This window comes from Nannobrachium achirus, assembly GCF_963921795.1.
Source record: "Nannobrachium achirus genome assembly, chromosome: 8".
In the NCBI taxonomy this organism is placed as follows: Eukaryota; Metazoa; Chordata; class Actinopteri; order Myctophiformes; family Myctophidae; genus Nannobrachium; species Nannobrachium achirus.
Window position 1 is genome coordinate 1,878,480 of NC_137817.1, and position 21,529 is coordinate 1,900,008.

At 42.7% G+C, this 21,529-nt stretch overlaps 1 protein-coding gene across 4 annotated transcripts in view; it reads right to left on the reverse strand.

Annotated features, from left to right (window-relative positions):
* slc6a4a (solute carrier family 6 member 4a) overlaps window positions 1-21,529 on the reverse strand; it is a 75,255-nt gene that overhangs the window by 251 nt on the left and 53,475 nt on the right. For all 4 annotated transcript variants that reach the window (XM_080732181.1, XM_080732182.1, XM_080732180.1 and 1 more), the window contains 10 exons: window positions 19,128-19,266; window positions 16,655-16,789; window positions 16,067-16,170; window positions 13,493-13,620; window positions 12,301-12,413; window positions 8,622-8,753; window positions 8,042-8,141; window positions 5,286-5,386; window positions 4,281-4,448; window positions 1-168 (listed from right to left, as the gene is read on the reverse strand). The exon at window positions 1-168 is cut by the window's left edge and continues 251 nt beyond it. In XM_080732181.1, coding sequence (XP_080588307.1) covers window positions 94-168; window positions 4,281-4,448; window positions 5,286-5,386; window positions 8,042-8,141; window positions 8,622-8,753; window positions 12,301-12,413; window positions 13,493-13,620; window positions 16,067-16,170; window positions 16,655-16,789; window positions 19,128-19,266 — 1,195 coding nt within the window. In that variant the 3' untranslated portion in view covers window positions 1-93. The remainder of the gene's footprint in view (window positions 169-4,280; window positions 4,449-5,285; window positions 5,387-8,041; window positions 8,142-8,621; window positions 8,754-12,300; window positions 12,414-13,492; window positions 13,621-16,066; window positions 16,171-16,654; window positions 16,790-19,127; window positions 19,267-21,529) is intronic.

Genomic DNA, 21,529 nt, shown 5'->3' on the forward strand with positions numbered 1-21,529 from the left:
ACAGACAGACAGACAGACAGACAGACAGACAGACAGCTTTTAGCCCCCTGGTCCAGTAGTTGTGCAGCGCGGCCACCGGGTGGCGCTAGCGTGTCACACAGCGTTGGTGATGATCAGGTCTCTGTGGCCTTCACTGCTGGGAACAGGAGTTATGCTCTTCAACAGGCGCTGGGCGAGAGACATAGAGAGACACAGGGAGGGAGAGAGAGAGAGAGAGAGGAGAGGGGGGGGGGAGAGAGAGAGAGAAAGAGAGAGAGGGAGGGAGGGAGGGAGAGAGAGAGAGAGAGAGAGAGAGAGAGAGAGAGAGAGAGAGAGAGAGATTAAACAGGGCATATATTTAAAAGAAGAAAGTGCTGCATTTTGCTTCTAAAGTTCTACATGCCTACCAAGCTACCCTTGCCTACATATTCCTCACAACAAATGTGTTTTTGTAAGTTCTGTTTAGACAATTATTTATTCCCTTTTAACACACTTGGTGCCAAATACAAGTTTCCCAAGTTTGGTAGAGATTTTAGACAACTAAATCTGCAGTTGATTTTGTCCTCAGAAATGTATTGTGGCGGTTTGCCTTGATGGCAGCGTAATGCATGAGTTTACACGTGGTTGCATGCTGAATGAATAATACAGTTTATGTGAGCTTGTAGATGTGCTATTTTCAGAGTGCAACACCCGAGCACAAACAAACATAAAGTAACTTGTCTTTTAGTTCCCCACATAATGTGAATCAATGAGTTTGTTCTCGCTAGTCGAGCTACAAGTTAGAATAGAAGATGAAGTATTATACCAAAAGAAACTTAACAATCCTGACTACTAATTGAAGCCGAATTGGCCCGAATCGCATGAAAGAGCCCTGACAGCACATGGTTGGTTCTAAAGACTCTATATTTCGCATGCAGATAGCTCAGATCTTTGCCTACGTTCTTAGCTAGGCTTTGACCCGACCCGATATGCGGTTTTCCGGAACCGGCGCAAAACGTTTGGAATCTCCGTAATGCGGCGATGATGTCTGACATCAGGCTGTTCCGGAGGGACCGGAGCAAGCGCTGACTCATTGTGACATCACTTCATAAAAGGCCCTGACATCACGTACGTCACATGAGTCAACAAAAAATCTCTGTGAGTGTGTATGTATGTATGTAATCCGCGTATCTCGAGAACAGGGCGGAGCATTCATTCCCTATTTACATCATTCCCGAGTTTGCCGGCCCCCGACTAGACGCTTCTAGTTATACCAATTTAAACTAATTTTAAACTTTATGGGAATAATTTAGGAGATGCACAGAACCATGCTCCTGATGATGTTAACGTTCACTCCAGACCGGATCAAAAACCCAGGAAATGATGTCGATCCCAAGCTAGCCAATCAGAGGAGGCGGCATCTTATGAAACGTTACGTCTACGATGTTTACACACACACACACACACACACACACACACACACACACACACACACACACACACACACACACACACACACACACACACACACACACACACACACACACACACACACACACACACACACACACGCACACACACACCAAAGAGAACAGTGCACACACAGACTGTGTTGACTCTGCTGCCAGCGCACAATGCCACTGACACACTCTGTCAACGTGTGTGTGTGTGTGTGTGTGTGTGTGTGTGTGTGTGTGTGTGTGTGTGTGTGTGTGTGTGTGTGTAAACAGTGAACAAAGAGATGAGGCCAGTGACAGGTCAGAATGATACACACACACACACACACACACACACACACACACACACACACACACACACACACACACACACAGACACACACACACACACACACACACACACACACACACACACACACACACACACACACACACTGTTACATGAGGTTTATTTAATATGTCTCGGCCGTATATGTGCCAAACAGGAGTTTCCCGAGTCACGTGGTATATACACAACCAATAATAGTGGGGAAAATATTGCACCGGCTGACAAAATGAGCGATATAAACTCTTTATTTCAACACACTGCTTCAATTTCCATCCATTCAGCAATTAGGGCATTCACGAATAGTGATTTTTAGTATTAGAATTATTCGACCTCAAAGTATTGGAATAGTCAAATATTCGACAGGACTGGCCAAACTGTCAAATATTAAGTGAGCAATAGGCTCACAACGTGCCCACAACTCCTCGCGACGCTATTTTTACAATATTTATCTGTGGAACCGAGTCACATTAAATGTAATACCTACAATTCCAAGTGCTTGTCAGGGTGGGGGTCCCCAGTGCTTGTCAGGGTGGGGGTCCCCAGTTCAAATATGTTTATTTTGGGGGTCACGGCCTAAAAAGGTTTGAGAACCCCTTGGTATAGAGCATTAACAAATTCAAAAATCAGGGGCATTGACAACTCATTCTTATGACTTCCTATCCAGCCAAGCTTTATAAACTATAGATTTTTTAAAGAGAAAACAATAAAAAATTATTTTAAAAAAGCGAATATTCGACTCCGGTGAACAACGTTGAATATAGTGACTTTGATATTCGAATATTCGAATATTTGGTGAATGCCCTAGTGTCAATCTTATTTTATGATTCTTATCAAATACATTTTCACTACATGCTTTTTAGTTATGGATTGAGTAGTTAGTACCCATTGTTGTGGACAGACACATTGTTGGCAGGTTACAAAGTTGCAGTCAGTGTTTGTTTACTGTTTGAGGAGGCAAGATTCATCTACTTATTAGCCAATTTATCCACCCGTTTCCGCGAGAATTTACTGTAGCATTATTTGCGGGACACTTCCGGTTAACAGCAGACATACAAGCTCACATCGCGTCGCAGATGCAACCGTTGTGAGCTTGTAGATCACTCTCGGCTGCGGCGCCGGAAGCTGCCTGCACATTGTGCGCAATGCACCATGGGATGTTGGAAAGTTGTGGATACAATTATTATAATGTATCATTTCAGATTTTTGCTTTATGGTTATTTTTTCATTTTCATATATCGTGATATATCGTTGATGACATTTTTTGCAATATATCAAATATCGTGATATTATTTTTTATCGAGAGCCTAATATCGCCACAGATATCGTATTGTGAGGAAGCAATATCGGCACACCCCTATTATCTACCCGTTTAAAGTTGCCTTGACATTCAGCAGGTGGTATATCTACCTGTTTAACTCTTTTACTGCTACGGACGTTCCTGTTCCTCAAAGCCAATACGAATGCTCGTTCAGTAAAACTGTCAGCAAGGTGCCCTTGGCATTGAGCAGGTGGTATATGTACCTGTTTAAAGGTGCATTCATTCATTCAACAGGTGGTATATCTACCTGTTTAAAGGTGCCTTGGCGTTCAGCAGGTGGTATATGTACCTGTTTAAAGGTGCATTCATTCAACAGGTGGTATATCTACCTGTTTAAAGGTGCCCTTGGCATTCAACAGGTGGTATATGTACCTGTTTAAAGGAGCCTTGGCATACAACAGGTGGTATATGTACCTGTTTAAAGGTGCCCTTGGCATTGAGCAGGTGGTATATCTACCTGTTTAAAGGTGCCCTTGGCATTGAGCAGGTGGTACATGTACCTGTTTAAAGGTGCCCTTGGCATACAACAGGTGGTATATCTACCTGTTTAAAGGTGCCTTGGCATTGAGCAGGTGGTATATGTACCTGTTTAAAGGTGCCCTTGGCATTGAGCAGGTGGTATATCTACCTGTTTAAAGGTGCCCTTGGCGTTCAGCAGGTGGTATATGTACCTGTTTAAAGGTGCCCTTGGCGTTCAGCAGGTGGTATATCTACCTGTTTAAAGGTGCCCTTGGCGTTCAGCAGGTGGTATATCTACCTGTTTAAAGGTGCCCTTGGCGTTCAGCAGGTGGTATATCTACCTGTTTAAAGGTGCCCTTGGCGTTCAGCAGGTGGTATATGTACCTGTTTAAAGGAGCCTTGGCATTCAGCAGGTGGTATATCTACCTGTTTAAAGGTGCCCTTGGCGTTCAGCAGGTGGTATATGTACCTGTTTAAAGGTGCCCTTGGCGTTCAGCAGGTGGTATATGTACCTGTTTAAAGGAGCCTTGGCATTCAGCAGGTGGTATATCTACCTGTTTAAAGGTGCCCTTGGCATACAACAGGTGGTATACCTGTTTAAAGGTGCATTGGCATTCAGCAGGTGGTATATCTACCTGTTTAAAGGTGCATTGGCATACAACAGGTGGTATATCTACCTGTTTAAAGGTGCATTGGCATACAACAGGTGGTATATGTACCTGTTTAAAGGTGGCATTCATTGAGCAGGTGGTATATGTACCTGTTTAAAGGTGCCCTTGGCGTTCAGCAGGTGGTACACCATGTAGGCGGGCACACAGATGAAGGAGGAGACCCCGATGCAGTACCCCAGCAGGGTGGTCCACGGTGGGTAGTCGTAGTCAAACAGCCGGACCTCCGGAGGAAACGCCAGGAAGCTGATGATGATGAACTGGAAGCACATGAAGAAGAACACCACGGTTAGACAGCCTCATATCCACCTTAACTCAACTCAATTTCAAATTCAAAGGAGCTTTATTGGCATGAGAAAACATACGTTTACATTGCCAAAGCAAGTGTCAAAATAAAATAAAAGCATTGTTTGTGGTTTTCCGTTGGGTGCAGAGTATAGATTTGCATAGTTCTGCGTGTTTTTTTAAAAGAAAACAATGATTCTCTACGACCTCATGCACACCGGATCCGAATTAGCCGTGCGACGAGTGGCTGCGGCCGTGCGTTTTTTTCTTGATCGAACCCAGTTCGATTTGTGCATCTTGTTGCATGCGGTAAAAAACTCATCACTCCTTTTATGACTCCTTTTGGGATCCGCAGCACCGATTCGGCACAGCCTTGCACACCAATTCCAATGCATTTTATTCATTCAGCAAACGAGAAAAAAACCCGCAACTGTCCTGTTTGCAAAGGGCTTAACTCAGTGGTTCTCAACCTTTTCAGGCTGTGACCCTCCAAATAATCATGTTTTAACTGGGGACCCCCCACCCTGACGAGCACTAAGAGTTGAGGCATTACATTGTGTATAACACGGTTCTATTGGGAAATAGCAGATCTACATGCTCAAAAGAATGTTGCACATTAATAAGATAATAATTGTAAACCCCCCAAAATAAATTGGGGACCCCCCTGGTCTAACTCTGTGTGTGTGTGTGTGTGTGTGTGTATGTGTGTGTGTGTGTGTGTGTGTGTGTGTGTGTGTGTGTGTGTGTGTGTGTGTGTGCGTGTGTGTGTGTGTGTGCGTGTGTGTGTGTGTGTGCGTGTGTGTGTGTGTTACCAGTAGGAAGCAGGGACAGATGGCCACCCAGCAGATTCTCCAGAACCATCCTGGACGAAACCCCAGCATGACCTGAACGTCACTACAGAACCTGTTGGTACCTGTAGTGTGCACGTACACACACACACATGCACGCACGCACGCACACACACACACACACACACGCACGCACGCACGCACACATCCACACACGCACACACGCACACGTACACAAACACACACGCAGAGACAATTATTCCAATTATATTCAATTTGCCTCCATTACACAGTAAAGTAGTGTCAGGCGTTCTTCATTATGAAGACATTTCCTGGAGGCACAGAGAGAGCTCCGGTTGGTCAACTGTAGGCTCGGGGACCGGCCGGGGGTCCATTTGGTTACAGTCTGCAGAGCTATAGTAGATCAGGGCTTTACGCTTTAGTTTAGATCAGTGATTCTGACTGCTTTAGACCTGGAAACATTATTTTATGCTTCAACTAACAAAAAAAAAATAGCACTTTTTTTTATGCAAATCTTTGATTATATTAAAAGTGAACATTTGTAACTCAAATATTTGCTTCTCAAAATATGTTGTTCATTTTGAGATGGGGGTCCACGGCCAAATACATACTAATTTTGGGGGTCCTTGACATGAAAAAGTTTGAGAACCACTGATTTAGTAGAAGGACATTTATAGAATCTGGTAAAAAATATTCAAAGACTTGCACACATTTTCATCATTTAAAAACATAGCTGACCTACAAGTGTGAACTTGCATATCTGCTATTTTTCAAATACCTAAAGCATAAAATAATGGTTAAAGACAAGTAAACCTAAGGGTTCCTAAACATTTTGAGCTCAAGACCCAAAAGAGAAATGACATACGTTTTCCCGGGACCCAAACTAGTTAAAAATACAGATCTACCGTACTTATGGATCTGATATTTTCATTCGTTCTTTTCTATTTTTTTTTTTACAAATCTTTTGAAACAATACAAATATATATTTTTTTAATTTAGGAAATGGAAATAAAAAAGGGGGATATCTTACTCGCAACTCCATTTGATACCTTGTGCTATCTTGGCGACCCCCCCCCCCCCCCCCCCCCCCCCCAATCTGCACAGTAAAATCCCCAGTGTAAATGTGTACAAATGGAACCAAATGGACCCTGTACACTCTTAAAGCTCCATTCCCAGCGGGCACCAACTACAGGTGTGAATGCTGCCATCCACTTGACGAAAGAAAATCGATCTTTAAAACTATACATTTAAAGTTGTAGTTCCAGTTGTGTATAGAGAGTGATAGTGCTCAGTGTGAACGGACCTTTAGTGTTACAGACCTGTGCTGGTCTGCTTGGACCCCTGGGTGGTCCATGGACCATAGGTTGAGAAACCCCAGAGAACAGAACGCCATTAATCACAGCTTCCTTATCATTACAGCATGTGTGTGTGTGTGTGTGTGTGTGTGTGTGTGTGTGTGTGTGTGTGTGTGTGTGTGTGTGTGTGTGTGTGTGTGTGTGTGTGTGCATGCGTGTGTGTGTGTGTGCGTGTGTGTGAGCGTGTGTGTGCGTGCGTGCGTGTGTGAGCGTGTTTACCAGGAAACACTTATCAGAGGTGTTGTGCAACCCCCACAGGAATGTGCAGGAACTGCACTGTAAGTCATGTTCAGATGTCAGGCTGATGGATGAGCACTAATGGGTTTGGAATAATATAAACATTACTGTTTATTTTACTGTTAATAATAATAGACTCCTTATGGAGCATCAGGGCAGGAATGTCATGGAGGTCATGAAGGCCATGCCCGCCGTTGCCCCTCAGTTTGGCCTTAATACCCCTCAAACCAATGGCATGACCTGAGGCCACAGTGGCCTTAATGCCCCTCAAACCAATGGCATGACCTGAGACCACAGTGGCCTTAATGCCCCTCAAACCAATGGCATGACCTGAGGCCACAGTGGCCTTAATGCCCCTCAAACCAATGGCATGACCTGAGGCCACAGTGGCCTTAATGCCCCTCAAACCAATGGCATGACCTGAGACCACAGTGGCCTTAATGCCCCTCAAACCAATGGCATGACCTGAGGCCACAGTGGCCTTAATGCCCCTCAAACCAATGGCATGACCTGAGGCCCCAGCTGACTGGACCACTTTCTGCTCTGTCTCTTTCTGGTCAATATGTAGACAGTAGACACCAGTGTCTCTTTCTTGTCATGTAGACACCAGTGTCTCTTTCTTGTCATGTAGACACCAGTGTCTCTTTCTTGTCATGTAGACACCAGTGTCTCTTTCTTGTCATGTAGACACCAGTGTCTCTTTCTTGTCATGTAGACACCAGTGTCTCTTTCTTGTCATGTAGACACCAGTGTCTCTTTCTTGTCATGTAGACACCAGTGTCTTTTGTTGAGATTCTGAAATCTTAACTCCCCCGAGTCCCCGTCTTTAAACCAATCCAGTGACTTTGATTGGTGCAGGGCTGAGCATGGATCAGATTGTAAATACCATCATTTATCTATTTCACTGCAGATTAGGTTATCATCCCTAACCCTTAAATTCAACAAATTCTTTCAATGTACTAACATCTTGTTTTATTTGATGGCCTTCCTGCCCTGGCATTTGGCCTTTGTGCCCTCAAACAATGGACAACACCAAAGGCCAAGTGGCCACGCCCCTAAAATGATGAAATTCCAGGCCAGTGAACCATTACACTTTATTTTAGGCCTTAGGTATTTATGATACAAAACACTATCAGTATTTAAAACCAGTATCAGTATTGTATTTACCGTAGAACCAGGACACAGCAATGATTTCCAGCAGAACCACCGTGATGACAGCCGGTCCTGTAGCGTACTCCTCGAAGAGCTTCACCACGAAGGCTCCTCCCTGAACGCGCACGCACGCACGCACGCACGCGCGCGCGCACGCACGCACGCACACACACACACACACACACACACACACACACACACACACACACACACACACACACACACACACACACACACACACACACACACACACACACACACACACACACACAACGTCATGTACATTATGAATGTGTTGCTATCGTTCATCGCATTTCTCCTCACCATCGTTGTTAATTGGGATTTACATCATTTTCACACTGCCATGTTTGTAATAAGCTACACAAGTCCATGGTTTACAATGATTTTACCACGGCTAAGAGGCTGTTACCTCAATTTACAGTTTAGGCATTTAACTTACATTATGTAAGTGTGGACAGCATACCCTAGTGGTGTAATTTACATAGTATGTGAGGGTGGACAGTGCCTCCTGTTTGTAATGAGTTGTAACTTGCATATGTGAGTGTGGACAGCGCCCCCTAGTGGTGTAACTTACATAGGTCAGTGTGGACAGGGCTCCCAGGTAGCAGACACACACCAGACCAAAGACGAACCATTCCCTCCTCTTGGCCAGGATGTGAGGGAACTCATCCAGCATGGCTGTGATGACGCCTTCCAGACCAGCAAACTGGAGGAGAGACAACAACACAACACCCAGGAAGGGAGAGAAGATAAACAGTGTTCATTATTTTCAGCAAATTCTATTTTAGACTTAGTCTTTTGAATGACACACCATTTAGTCTTAGACTAGTCTTCTGAAATTGTTTAGTCTTAGTCTTAGTCTTAGGACTAAATATCAAAAATCGTAGTCTTTTAGTCTTAGTCACCTAAATGAACACTGAAGCCAAGCCAGTGTTTAGGCCGGTGGTTCTCAACCTTTTCAGGCCATGACTCCCCCGCTAAAATAATCATTATGTGAACTGGGGACCTTCCACCTTGACAAGCTCTAGGAATAGCCTATATGCATATACGCCATTTTGTTCTAATTCCGGGCCTCTTTCGACTTCCTTCACAGGTGTTACTGATGATACTAATTAAGGCTCTGTTTGATTTATTGTACAGTGGTTCTTTAATTTCAAGGACCCCCATAACTCTGTACAAATGGAATCAACAAATGGAATCAACATTTCTACACTCTCAGAGTTACACACCTGTATGGGGACATTTGGAAACCACTCAAGGACACTTTGAGACCCACCAGTGAGCAATAATGCACAATATCAGCACCCTGACTCTGTTTGACCAGAATGGAACAGAGCCTTCATTAGTATCATCGATAACACCAGTGAAGGAAGTCGAAAGAGGCCCGGAAGTAGAACAAACTGGCCTATATGCATAGCCTATTGTAGGAGTCGAGGCATTACATTTAGTTTGACTTGGTTCCACAGATAAATTGTGAAATTCCCAGGTTGGGAATGGAAGCGGAACTGAATCTTTTTTTGTCTGTAACAAGACACATTCTCTGTGACCACTTCCTGCTGTGTTTACTTCCTTAAGCACACATAGACATTTGTTTCATCAATATCAACCAGCAACGACCAGAGGCGTCAATTGGGTATGGCAACTTCCATACCTTAGTCAAATGGGAAAAAAATAAAATGTACTTCCTAAAATAAATTCATGCTTGTTGATAAGGTATCTTGCAGGTGTCTTGCACGTGTGAAGGCACAAAAAAGATGAATCCAATGACGCTGCCAATTGCCAGACCCAACTGACGCCTCTGGTCGTTGCTGGTCGATATGGATGAAAGAATTGCTACATGTATCAGAACTTTACACTGCACTGCTCCCAGCTCAGCAACGCTAGCATGAATTAACATGGGCTCTTTTAGAATCACAAACGGACCAGTGTTGTTTTTGACAGCAACGTTTGATTTAGTTTTAGTCATAGTCTTTTGAATAAAATGTAATTTAGTTTTAGTCATAATGGTCACCTGAAAAGTATTCGTTTTAGTCAACTAAATATCATTAGATTTTAGGCGACTAAATCTACAGTTGATTTAGTCAAATGAAATGTATTTTGGCAGGCCTTGATGGCGTCGTAATGACTGATTTTACACTTGGTTGGTTGTGTGCTGAAAATAGCAGATCTACAAGCTCACAACATTGTGAGCTTGTAGATCGGCTATTTTCAGCACGCAACAGATGAGAGCAACCAAACATAAAATGACTCTCCCTAATGTTTTAGTCTAGTTTTTATTTTGTTGACAAAATGTTCAATATGTTTAGTCTTAGTTGTAGTCATCACAGCTTAGTTTTTATTTAGTTTTCGTCAGTGAAAAAAACGCAGTCGACAAACATTTTTCGTCATAGTTTTAGTCGACAAAATCAACGCTGAAACGGAGCCCGGCTGGCAGCAGTAATATCCTCCTGGACACACAACAACAGCAGCTCTGATTATCTCTGTGTGATAAGCCTCTTCCAGGACCTTACAGCAGATAAACAGCATGCAGGTCCTCACAGCTGGGTATCACACAGCAGCCAGATAAGCACCGCCTCACAGCGAGACAACAATAACCTTATATCACACCACGATAGGAGAGCTGTGCCGCGCTGCGTGTTGTTGACCCACCGCGACCACGACCCTGCTGTACGCAAATAATAGCTTTAATAAAGCCTTTAACACCTTGGCAGGTGAGATGAAAAAGAAAAGAAAAAATACTCCAAAAGATGAGGACAAAAAACTAACAAATATCGAGATTGATCGACAAGGGATTATAATATAAAGTATAATATCCCTGTAAGACCCAAAAATGTAAATACTTGAACAAATCTTTTTTTTTTTTACCTGTCAGATGGTGCTGTATGAGTATTTTGGAGAGGAACATTTAATGTTTTTATATATATATATATATATATATATATATATATATATATGTGTGTGTGTTTTTGTAAGGATTTAAGTCATAAATCATGCTATAATTTACATATTGGGGATATTTTTCAAAAATAATAACATATGTACATGTTCTAGACATTCTAATGATCACCGAAAACATTATTACAGGCATTTTACTTCAGTAAAAAAGTGAGATGTTGTTCGTCCAGACTCTGGACTCCAGAGATCTTTAAGTGGTGTGAATGTCAGCCTCTGTGGCGGGTATTCATATGCAAATATCCTGGCCAATGGCATTGTAATACTAAACAATAGGATTTAATGGTGATGTTTAGGTGGTAGGGCGAGCAAAAATACAATCATTTAAACCTTTTTTTGGATAAAATACAAATGTTGTAATATTGCAACAGGGATATATAAGCAGGGTTCATCCCATTAATTACTGCTGGTGAGCCTCGTACAGCTTTACTTTTAACAGATGTTCAGGTCAGTACGCAGCCAGAGCAGTCTGTCACTCAAGGCTTAGCCTGCCCTAACAGAGGCTGATTATGGTCTAGAGCAGGGACGTGAACACAAGGTCATCAAAGGGGGCTTGAGCCCCTGCCCTTTTATCCGTCAAGTGCCCTCTCCAGACCATGAATGCAGTTTTTACTGTGGTGAAAGAAACACAAATGCACCTTCTTTCCATGCCATACCTGAAGGCAGCATTCAAGAGAATTGCCTTGTCCAAACTCTCCTGAACTCTCCCATGCCGTTACGCCGCATCTCCGGTATTCACTTGCTTATGCTTAGTTCAGTGTGGTATCAAGCACCGAAAATAGCCGACCTCCAAGTTCACAACGTGTCACGCTGCGGCGCGTTGTGAGCTTGGAGGTCTGCTGTAGTGTATTGAGCTATAGGGGCACCCTTAGTGTTGGGATCCGGATATGAAGGTCACATGATGTACCGGTGTTTGCATGTTGTTCTGTAACCCGCCTGAGAGACACATAGTAAATGATTGACTCTTTGATATTCTGAATCTGGTCCTCCTGTCAAGTTATTTTATAATCTAAGACATACATTACATCTGCTATTTCCGATATTTCCACCAAAAGGCCCTTTTAAACATTTCAGCCCCTGCCTCTCTAACACTTTCTGCACGTCCCAGGTGAACGCCAATGAAAACAAAAGGCTGGGTACCGAGGCTACTCAAGGCTTGGACAATCTAATTCGGATGATGCGTTTGTGGCGTCTGACCGTCCAGCCATGCTAGGCAATTTGAGATTAAGATTAAATGAAAGCACCAGTGATAGATGTTTATGCTATGCTAGGCTCCAGTTATTGGTAACAGCCACACTAACCGTGCTGTCCAAGCCCAGCATGATGATCATGAGGAAGAAGATGATGGAGAAGAAGGTTGCAGCAGGCATGTTGGCGATGGCCTCCGCGTAGATGATGAACAGCAGGCTGGGACCTGGGGAAGGGAACACAATGTTATGATACGTTACATACTGTAGATCTGGGGTGCCCACACTTTTTTGACGTGAGATCTACTTTTAAAATGACTAGTTCAACATGATCTACCCATCCAAAATGTTTTAGCTGAGGGCCTGAGGGGAGCTTTGGAATAGCAGCACTGGCGTTACATTTTAGACAAACACACTTACTGTAAGGGGGAAATAAATGGGAAATACTGGGGGAAATGTCTTCATCCCATTCTGTATGGAAGTGGTACAGTAGGTTTTGGGGTTCTTTGTAATGCTACTGACTCTTGAACAAAGTATTGCATCGGAGGTTTGCCTACTTTAGAAGCCATGAAGGGAGCTTGATAGGCCCTTCTTGATGTCATATTGACAAGACATATTATTTTTATATTTTAACTACATATTTATAGAGGCATGTCATGTGGTCTACCTGTACACCCTTGGTGATCTACTGGTAGATCACGATCTACCTTTTGGGCACCCCTGGTATAGATGACCTGTGGAAGGGAACTCAACTTATGTTACTATTTACATAGATGACCTGTGGAGGAGGACATTTTTTCTGTAAAAATAACCAATCTACAAGCACAAGTGGTGAGCTTGTAGGGGTTGGTGAAAGGGCCTTCCTGTGTGGAGTTTGCATGTTCTCCCCGTGTAGATACCCTCACAAAAAACATGCAGTAATCCTAGTCTCTATACTGCCTCGCCCTGGCCAGCCGGTTGGAATAACATGTTCTTCCCCCTTGTCAGGTGATAAGAAGCGGCCTGTGCACTCCTCATGCACTGAAGGAAGCATGAGCTCAGTTCAGGGCTCACCCCAGGTTTGCAGAGGGAGAGCAGAGCCCAGGATCAAAGCTTATAGGCAATTGGCACTGGGTGAAAAATGGGTTACAAAATCGTGTGATAAAAATTTAAAATGAAGTCTGAAGAGGTGAGTCTTCATGTGTTCTGTCATCATCATCCCTTAGCTGATCTGAAAACTGAAAACAGGTTTACGTGACATAAAAGGACCTAGCTAGAACAACAGTGTGGTAGTCTATAATAGTGAAGGGTTAATAAAGGGGCGTACCAGCGTCTTTGGCCACGGTGTCCACACTCTGCTGTCTCATCTCAGCCATGTACCCCAACACCGTGAAGATCACAAACCCAGAGAGGAAGCTGGTCATGCAGTTCACTGAGCTGGTGAGCAGGGCATCCCTGGAGGACACAATGAATGACAGGTCTTTTCACTGAGGCCTCTGTTAACTCATCGGATGCCCAGAAGGTGTCAACGCGTCAATCTATTTGATGTCTATGTGTGCCCATTGACGCGTTTGACGCGTTGTACAGTAAACTATACTGTACTGTAGCTACTGTACCAGGCTACCGCGGTGACGAAAAACACTCCATTTTCCGAAATGCAGCGCGAGATCACGTGACCGGGAAGTCCTGTCTGCCTTGTTCACTTCAGTGTAACGCTGCTGCACAAACATGCAGTTTTCTCCTAATCTAACTTTTAAACCACCTTCATGTTCAAAACGCAGCATTTTCCACCGGCCGTTACAAAAACGCTGTGGACCACGATTGTTTAAAAACGGTCCTGACTGAAAGAAAATATTATCGTGAAATAAACAGGACATACTTGGATTACATTTACTCAGATTACTTTTTTCGCCAGGACCTCGAAGGTGGGTAAAATGACGGGTTGCCATGGGCTAGGGGTGGGCGATATGGCGATAATTATCGTCTCGGCGATACAGCTTTGCCACGATAGGCCATTTCAGAATATCGTTTCTCTCGTGATACAAACAGTCATTTAGAAAAGGCTCTGGATATACAGCGAGTGCACGTTCCATGAGTCGCAGCTCTATTGCTTAATTTATACTTCTATAGTACGGTGGTGTAATTCGCCAAAAAGAACAGATCTACAAGCTATAACGTGTCGCGGCTCAACGTGTCATATAGTTTGAGGATCTATCCCCTGCTTTCACGGCCCCTCCCCCGTGCAGCACGCAGACAGGCTACAGAGTGTCTACTACAGCACTGACTGACTGAGTTGTGATTGTGCAGGAGCACGGCACAGTGGTCCACGATTTAGTTTCACTTTCACGGGACTTAAAGCAGTGATGCAGCTTGGCCTGCATTCTTTGAAGCATATTTTTCATAATGGATGCATTAAACTAACAGGACGCAAACTACTTATCCGTCCTGCTATCGCTATCAGCCATCTCACTGCTTGCAAAGCTGAACTGTGCTGGAGTCTCATCCATAGCTGTGTGTTCTGGCAGTATTGATGAGATGATTTAGATCACCTTGTAAATCCATGCTTCTGTTTTTTATTAACTATAAACAAGTAGCTATTTGCTGCTATTTGTAAAGTGCTTATGTTTTAACCATTGATGCATGCGTGTGTCGTCGCGAATCGCGGTCAAATCGTCGCGTCTATTTTGCGTCTATTACATAATTGGCTTAGTTATAAAAACCATGCCATTATTGTTAGTAGAAAAGCGAAAAGCTAGGATGATAATGAGTGAGTAATTCTCTAAAAATAAAGCTTGTATCATAACAAACCTCCTGACTTTGGTTGGTCATAAGGTAATTTGTTTTCCCTCAAGTTTCAATGGAAGGCATGGGTTGTTGTCAACCTGTGGGTCGAGACCCCCAGAGAGGTCCCGCCAAATTGTTTTGAATATAGCCGATCTACAAGCTCACAACACTCAAAAAACATTTCAAGGGAACCCATAAAACATTTCTGGGACCCATTTGAATGACCTGAACCATCATCACACCAACTAGTAAATATTTTGAGGTAAAAAATGATAATTGTTTAATCAAAAATCTGAATGTTATCATTAAAAAAAAACATAGATTAGGCTATCTATCTTTCTATCTGCAGCATAAAAATGAATAGATTATCTATAGAATATCTGTGTGGGTCTAATAAACCAACCATAAGGTAATTTGTTTTCCCTCAAGTTTCAATGGTAAGGCATGGGTTGTTGTCAACCTGTGGGTCGAGACCCCCAGAGAGGTCCCGCAAAATTGTTTTGAATATAGCCGATCTACAAGCTCACAACACTCAAAAAACATTTTAAGGGAACCCATAAAACATTTCTGGGACCCATTTGAATGACCTGAACCATCATCACACCAACTAGTAAATATTTTGAGGTAAAACATGATAATTGTTTAATCAAAAATCTGAATGTTATCATTAAAAAAATCATAGATTAGGCTATCTATCTTTCTATCTGCAGCATACAAATGAATAGATTATCTATAGAATATATGTGTGGGTCTAATAATCATAATAAACCTAAAAACTCGCATAAAACAGTATCGTGATAATATCGTGTATCGTGATACTGCATGAAGCATATCGTGATAATGCTTTTATCCAGTATCGCCCACCCCTACCATGGGCACCAGCAAATTAAATGTTGAATAATTCTGGTCACCCGATATGTTAAGGTGCTTACAGTTCAATGGACCACAACAGAAACAAGCCCTACAGTCTTGTTTTGTTTTGTTTTCTTTTTAATGGAGTATTCAATCAAGCAATCAGGCAATCAATCAATATACACCGGGATGGACAAATGACAAATAAACAATCTAAAAATGTGTCAGAGAATATTTTAAATAAAATTATTGGTTTGAAACCTACTTGTAACAGTTGTTGTGGAAGGGGTTGTAACTGGCGTAGGCCAACAGAACCCCAAAACCTGGACCCAACGAGAAGAAGATCTGAGCAGCTGCATCTATCCACACCTGGACGAGAGAGAGAGAGAGAGAGAGAGAGAGAGAGAGAGAGAGAGAGATCATATGTAAATATATGTAATTCAGTATTATCAGGTTCAGGGAATAAATAATGTATTTAATGTAGGGCGGGGACTTTAACTGATTAATTGCGATTAATTAATTACAGAAAATTAACACGATTAAAAAAATTAACGCATTTTAATCGCACTTAGTTTTTGCATCACAGAACCTTCAGTTTCAGGCATACTGATCATAGTGATGCACCAACCAAGAAGAGATAACAAATGCAAATGGAGAAGTAGCCAATCAGAGCGCTTTGCTTGGCCCAGTGGATGCAAAATTTAGATTTAAATATTAATATGTGATTAATTGCAAAGCCTGTAATTAATTTGATTATTTTTTGAATCACATCCCAGCCCTAATTTCATGTATTTCTATTGGCTGACTCACTGTGGTGCTGAGGAGTTTAATGTAATTCTATTGGCTGACTCACTGTGGTGCTGAGGAGTTTCTCCCAATCAGGTTTGAGGTAGAAGACCACGCCCCTCCAGGCACCGGGCAGAGTGGCTCCACGGACCAATAGGACGAGGAGGACCAGGTAGGGGAAGGTAGCCGTCACCCACACTACCTGAATGTAATAATATATAAATATAATATAAATATAGATAAACAAGACCATGCAGGTCACCCACACTACCTGAATATAATAATATATAAATATAATATAAATGTAGATCAACAAGACCAGGTCACCCACACTACCTGAATATAATAATATATAAATATAATATAAATGTAGATCAACAAGACCATGCAGGTCACCCACACTACCTGAATGTAATAATATATAAATATAATATAAATATAGATCAACAAGACCAGGTCACCCACACTACCTGAATATAATATAATATAATATAATATAATATAAATATAAATATAAATATAAATATAAATATAGATCAACAAGACCATGCAGGTCACCCACACTACCAGGAACATACAGAATATTACAGTGAATATATAGTTAGGGAAAGTTAGCCGAGTTTTTGACCAATCTGGAAAATAAATTACCGATAGATTTTCTCACAGATGTGTTCATAAAGGTGTCTACTATCACCTTTGTTCCAACCCAACTCCCTTGGGAAACCTTGTGGAAAAACCCACAAAACTGTGAAAAGTATCACTAAACCATAGTTTTGTGAGGGCTGTTTTTAGCCCAAGTAATGTTTTTCCTTGCAATGGATTCAGAATCATGAAAAAAAAACTAGTTTGACCCCCCCTCACATGCTACTAAGCAGATTTATTTATTTATTTGCCCCTGATCATAAAGTCAATGGTACCCCGACTTTGATTCACTCTAGTGGGAGAAATATGTGAAAAAGGTGTTCACCTCTGGCAGAAAGTGTGAAAATTTGCACCTATTTTTGTGCGCTGAATTCAAAAATGTACGGTCTTAAGCACTTTTCTCAAATTCACTTTACCATACTAGGGAAAAAAGACCCCCCCAAAACTCTTCTTTAAGTAGCATGTGAGGGGTCTATCTAGGGGGTTTTCATGATTCTGAATCCATTGCAAGCATTTGTTTTGCACAAAAACTATTCCTTGGGCAAGAGATGGACCCCACAAAACTATGGTTTAGTGATGAGTCATCACTTTTCACAGTTGTGTAGGGTCCATGTCTTGCCCAAGGAATGTTTTTCGTGCAAAACAAATGCTTGCAATGGACTCAGAATCATGAAAACCCCTTAGATAGACCCCTCACATGCTACTTAAAGAAGATTTTTTGGGGGGGTCTTTTATCCCTAGTATGGTAAGTGAATTAGAGCCACCAGATCCCATGGGAAAAGTGCTTGGGACCGTCAATTTGAATTCGGCGCACACAAATACCCCTAGGTGCAAATTTTCACGCTTTCTGCCGGAAGTGAACACATTAGCCTATTTTTGTTACATATTTCTTCCACTACTCCCACAAAGTTTCCCAAGGGAGTTGGGTTGCAACAAATTCAGAGGTGATAGTAGACACCTTTATGAACACATCTGTGAGGAAATCTATTGGTCAAAAATAAACTTTCCCTAACTAATAAATGTAATATAAATATAGACCAGGTCACCCACAACACCTGAAATGAACTCCGAAATGATGTGCAGTGTGTGGGTTATGGGGTGTGCACTGTGCACACAATATATGAGGGATGGAAAGTAACTTTAACTGGTGCTTGCATGATAATATGTAGGAGCATCAATGTAAGAAATACCCGTTTGGTTTAATGGCTATAGAGATACTGTGTGCCGAGCGGCATGATTTTTGGACAAAATCTGTAGGAGTACTGTATGAACACACAGTCACCTCTGTGGTGGTGGCCAGGGACTTTATCACTGTGCCACAGGAACGCTACCAAGTTCTACTAAGCTACTAAGGGCTCTATTTTGATTGTCTTAACACATCGGACGCCCACGTGGTGCCCACGCGCCAATCTCTTTGATGTTTACGTGTGCCCACGACGCGTTCGACGCGTTGTACAGTAAACTATACTGTACTGTAGCTACTGCACTTGGCTACCGCGGTGATGAAACAAACTCCATTTCCCAACATGCAGCGTGAAATTACTCCGGATTCTCTTCCTTTTTTCTTTTTTTTCTCAAAACGGCAGCCTCTTCTACATGCCGTAACACAAACACTGTGGCTTAGAAATGATAAAAACTGTCCTGACTGAAAGAAAAGATTTTCGCGAAATAAACAGGATACTTGGATTACATTTACTCGGATTACTTTTCTCGCCAGTACTTCGAAGGTAGGTAAAATGGCGGGTTGCCATGGGCACCAGCAAATTAAATGTTGAATAATTCTGGGCACCCGCTGTGTTAAGTCCCAGCTCTTATGCCTTAACTTAAAGGCCTGTCCATACTGTCTCCGACCACCAAACCTTTCCCACAGCGCCCCCCGCAGGCCATGATGCCCTCACCTTCCCAGAGGTCTTGACTCCCTTCCAGATGCTGAAGTAGACGATGGTGAAGATGAAGAGCAGACACAGAGCCAGCTGCCAGCTGACTGCACCCAGCTGGTGGAGACCTGGAGAGAGATGGACCTGGAGGACATGACGGCTGGATGGAGAAGATGAACAGTTAAAGGTATGTTCAGTGATTGTATTTCATTCAAATAATAAAAATGTAATTGGTACATTTTCCATTCATTCTCCTCACTAGAATGTGTGCTGACCATATAAGGACTTCCACCATGGCCCGTGTTACGAGCATAGCTAGATTCTGTTTTCAGAGGTAGCCAGCCACTCCTCGACCAATCAGGGTAGAGTATGGCCGTAGTTATGTTATGATGTTTAGTTATGATGGTCAAAATAAAAGTTTTGAGAACCACAGTCGCTCTGAATTAAGAACGTCTGCCAAATGCCTAGATTGTAAACTACTGAACTCATAAAATGCCACAGTCTGGTAGTAAATCAGTATCATTTACCCGTCTGTAAAAAGTGTCCTCTCCGGACCATGAATGCAGTTTTTACTATGGTGAGAGATATGCAAATGCCCCCTCTTTCCATGCCTCACATACCTGGTATTCACTTGATTATGTTTAGTTCAGTGTGGTAACAAGGACCGGAAATAGCCGACCTCCAAGCTCACAACGCGTCGCAGCGTGGCGCGTTGTGAGCTTGGAGGTCGGCTATCGATATTTTCACATAAAGGCCCTTTTAGAAATGTCAGCCCCTGCCTCTCCTCGCGTTACCGTGTGTCCGAGCCTTAAAGACTGAAGAATAAACTTGTTTAAGTAGCAATAGGCTTATGTGCTCCTCTCTATGCTATGAGAGCTGCTGGGTTCTGCTGGGGAAACTGGACAACAGGAGCATTTCTGCCTAATAGACCCCATGGACAGTCTTTTGGGATCAATATACAGTAAGTAGGAAAATGAGCCAATAGTCACAGCCACCCTATTGCCATATGCTGTGTGGGAAAAAGAAAAAGCTAAATAGCTGATCTACAAGGTTGTAGATTGGTGATGTTTTATGATGCCAAAATAGTGATGCCAGAGCAAACTTAAATGGTTAAACTTAGAGCGATCCCTGCTTTGAGATGGGAGTGACGAGGAGAGACACGGGATAGAGAATATGTTCTTTGTACGCAGAAATATACAAATATACACACATCCACACGCACGCACGCATACACACACACACATCCAAGAGGTCCTAATGAAATAAAGGCGTTTAACAGATAAACAGTGAGAGGAGAGAGAGAGAGAGAGAGAGAGAGGGGGGGGGGGGGCATTTAGTTTAGCTACAGGTGTTCCATTTCAAATCTTCACAACGTCCTGCCATTGACAAGACAGTAGATTTCCAGTGGATTGGCAGAACATTGAGCTTGTAGATCAGCTATTTTTGCTATTTTCATGACCTTCTCTGACTTCTATGTTTCAATCTACAGATGAAGATGGATGCTTTTCAATGGGAATGGAGTGGTTTCTTGCCATTTGCTAAAATACTCTCCATTCTCCATAAAAGTGAAAAAGGCAAAACAGGGAAAGAGCGGTAAAGCCTGAAACCCTTGAAACGGCACATCTGTACGTGTAAAACAGCGGTTCTCAACCTTTTCAGGTCGTGACCCCTAAAATAAACCTATTTTAACTGAGGACCCTGAAGAGCACTTGGAGTATAACATACATTTTGTATAACACAGTTCTATTGTGAAAATAGCAGATCTACATGCTCACAACGCATCGCGTTGCGAGGCGTTGTGAGCATGTAGATCTGCTATTTTCACAAATGTTGCCTCTAATGTCATTTGTCAATAGAGGTATTAAAAAGCCCTTACATTGTCACTTTAGAAATGTGCAGATACCCTCTATACACTTTATTTTGGTTTGTTTACTGTTGAGTGAGAAAACAATGTTGCACATTAAGTTAAATCATCTGGGGTCCCGAACCACAGGTTGAAAACCACTGGTCTAAAACAGTGAAGTTAATAATCGACATTGTAGTTGACACAACCTCAGGCTCAACTCATGAACGCATGCAGCCTCACAGCAGAGCAGGAAAACATAACACCACAACACACCACTCCACTCCACTCCACTCCACACCACACCACTCCACTCCACACCACTCCACACCACTCCACTCCACTCCACTCCACACCACACCACTCCACTCCACTCCACTCCACACTACTCCACTCCACTCCACCGCAACCCAGAGAGGTTGAGTTAAACACACAACTCCTGAACGCAGCCTCACAAAGCAGCAAAACACCAGAGAGGTTGAGTTAAGCACACAGAAAACAGAGAGAAATACCCAGACATGATAGATGTTCAAAACAGGAAGTTCTGGCGCCAGCGCAGGCCGGCCAACTTCACGTTTTA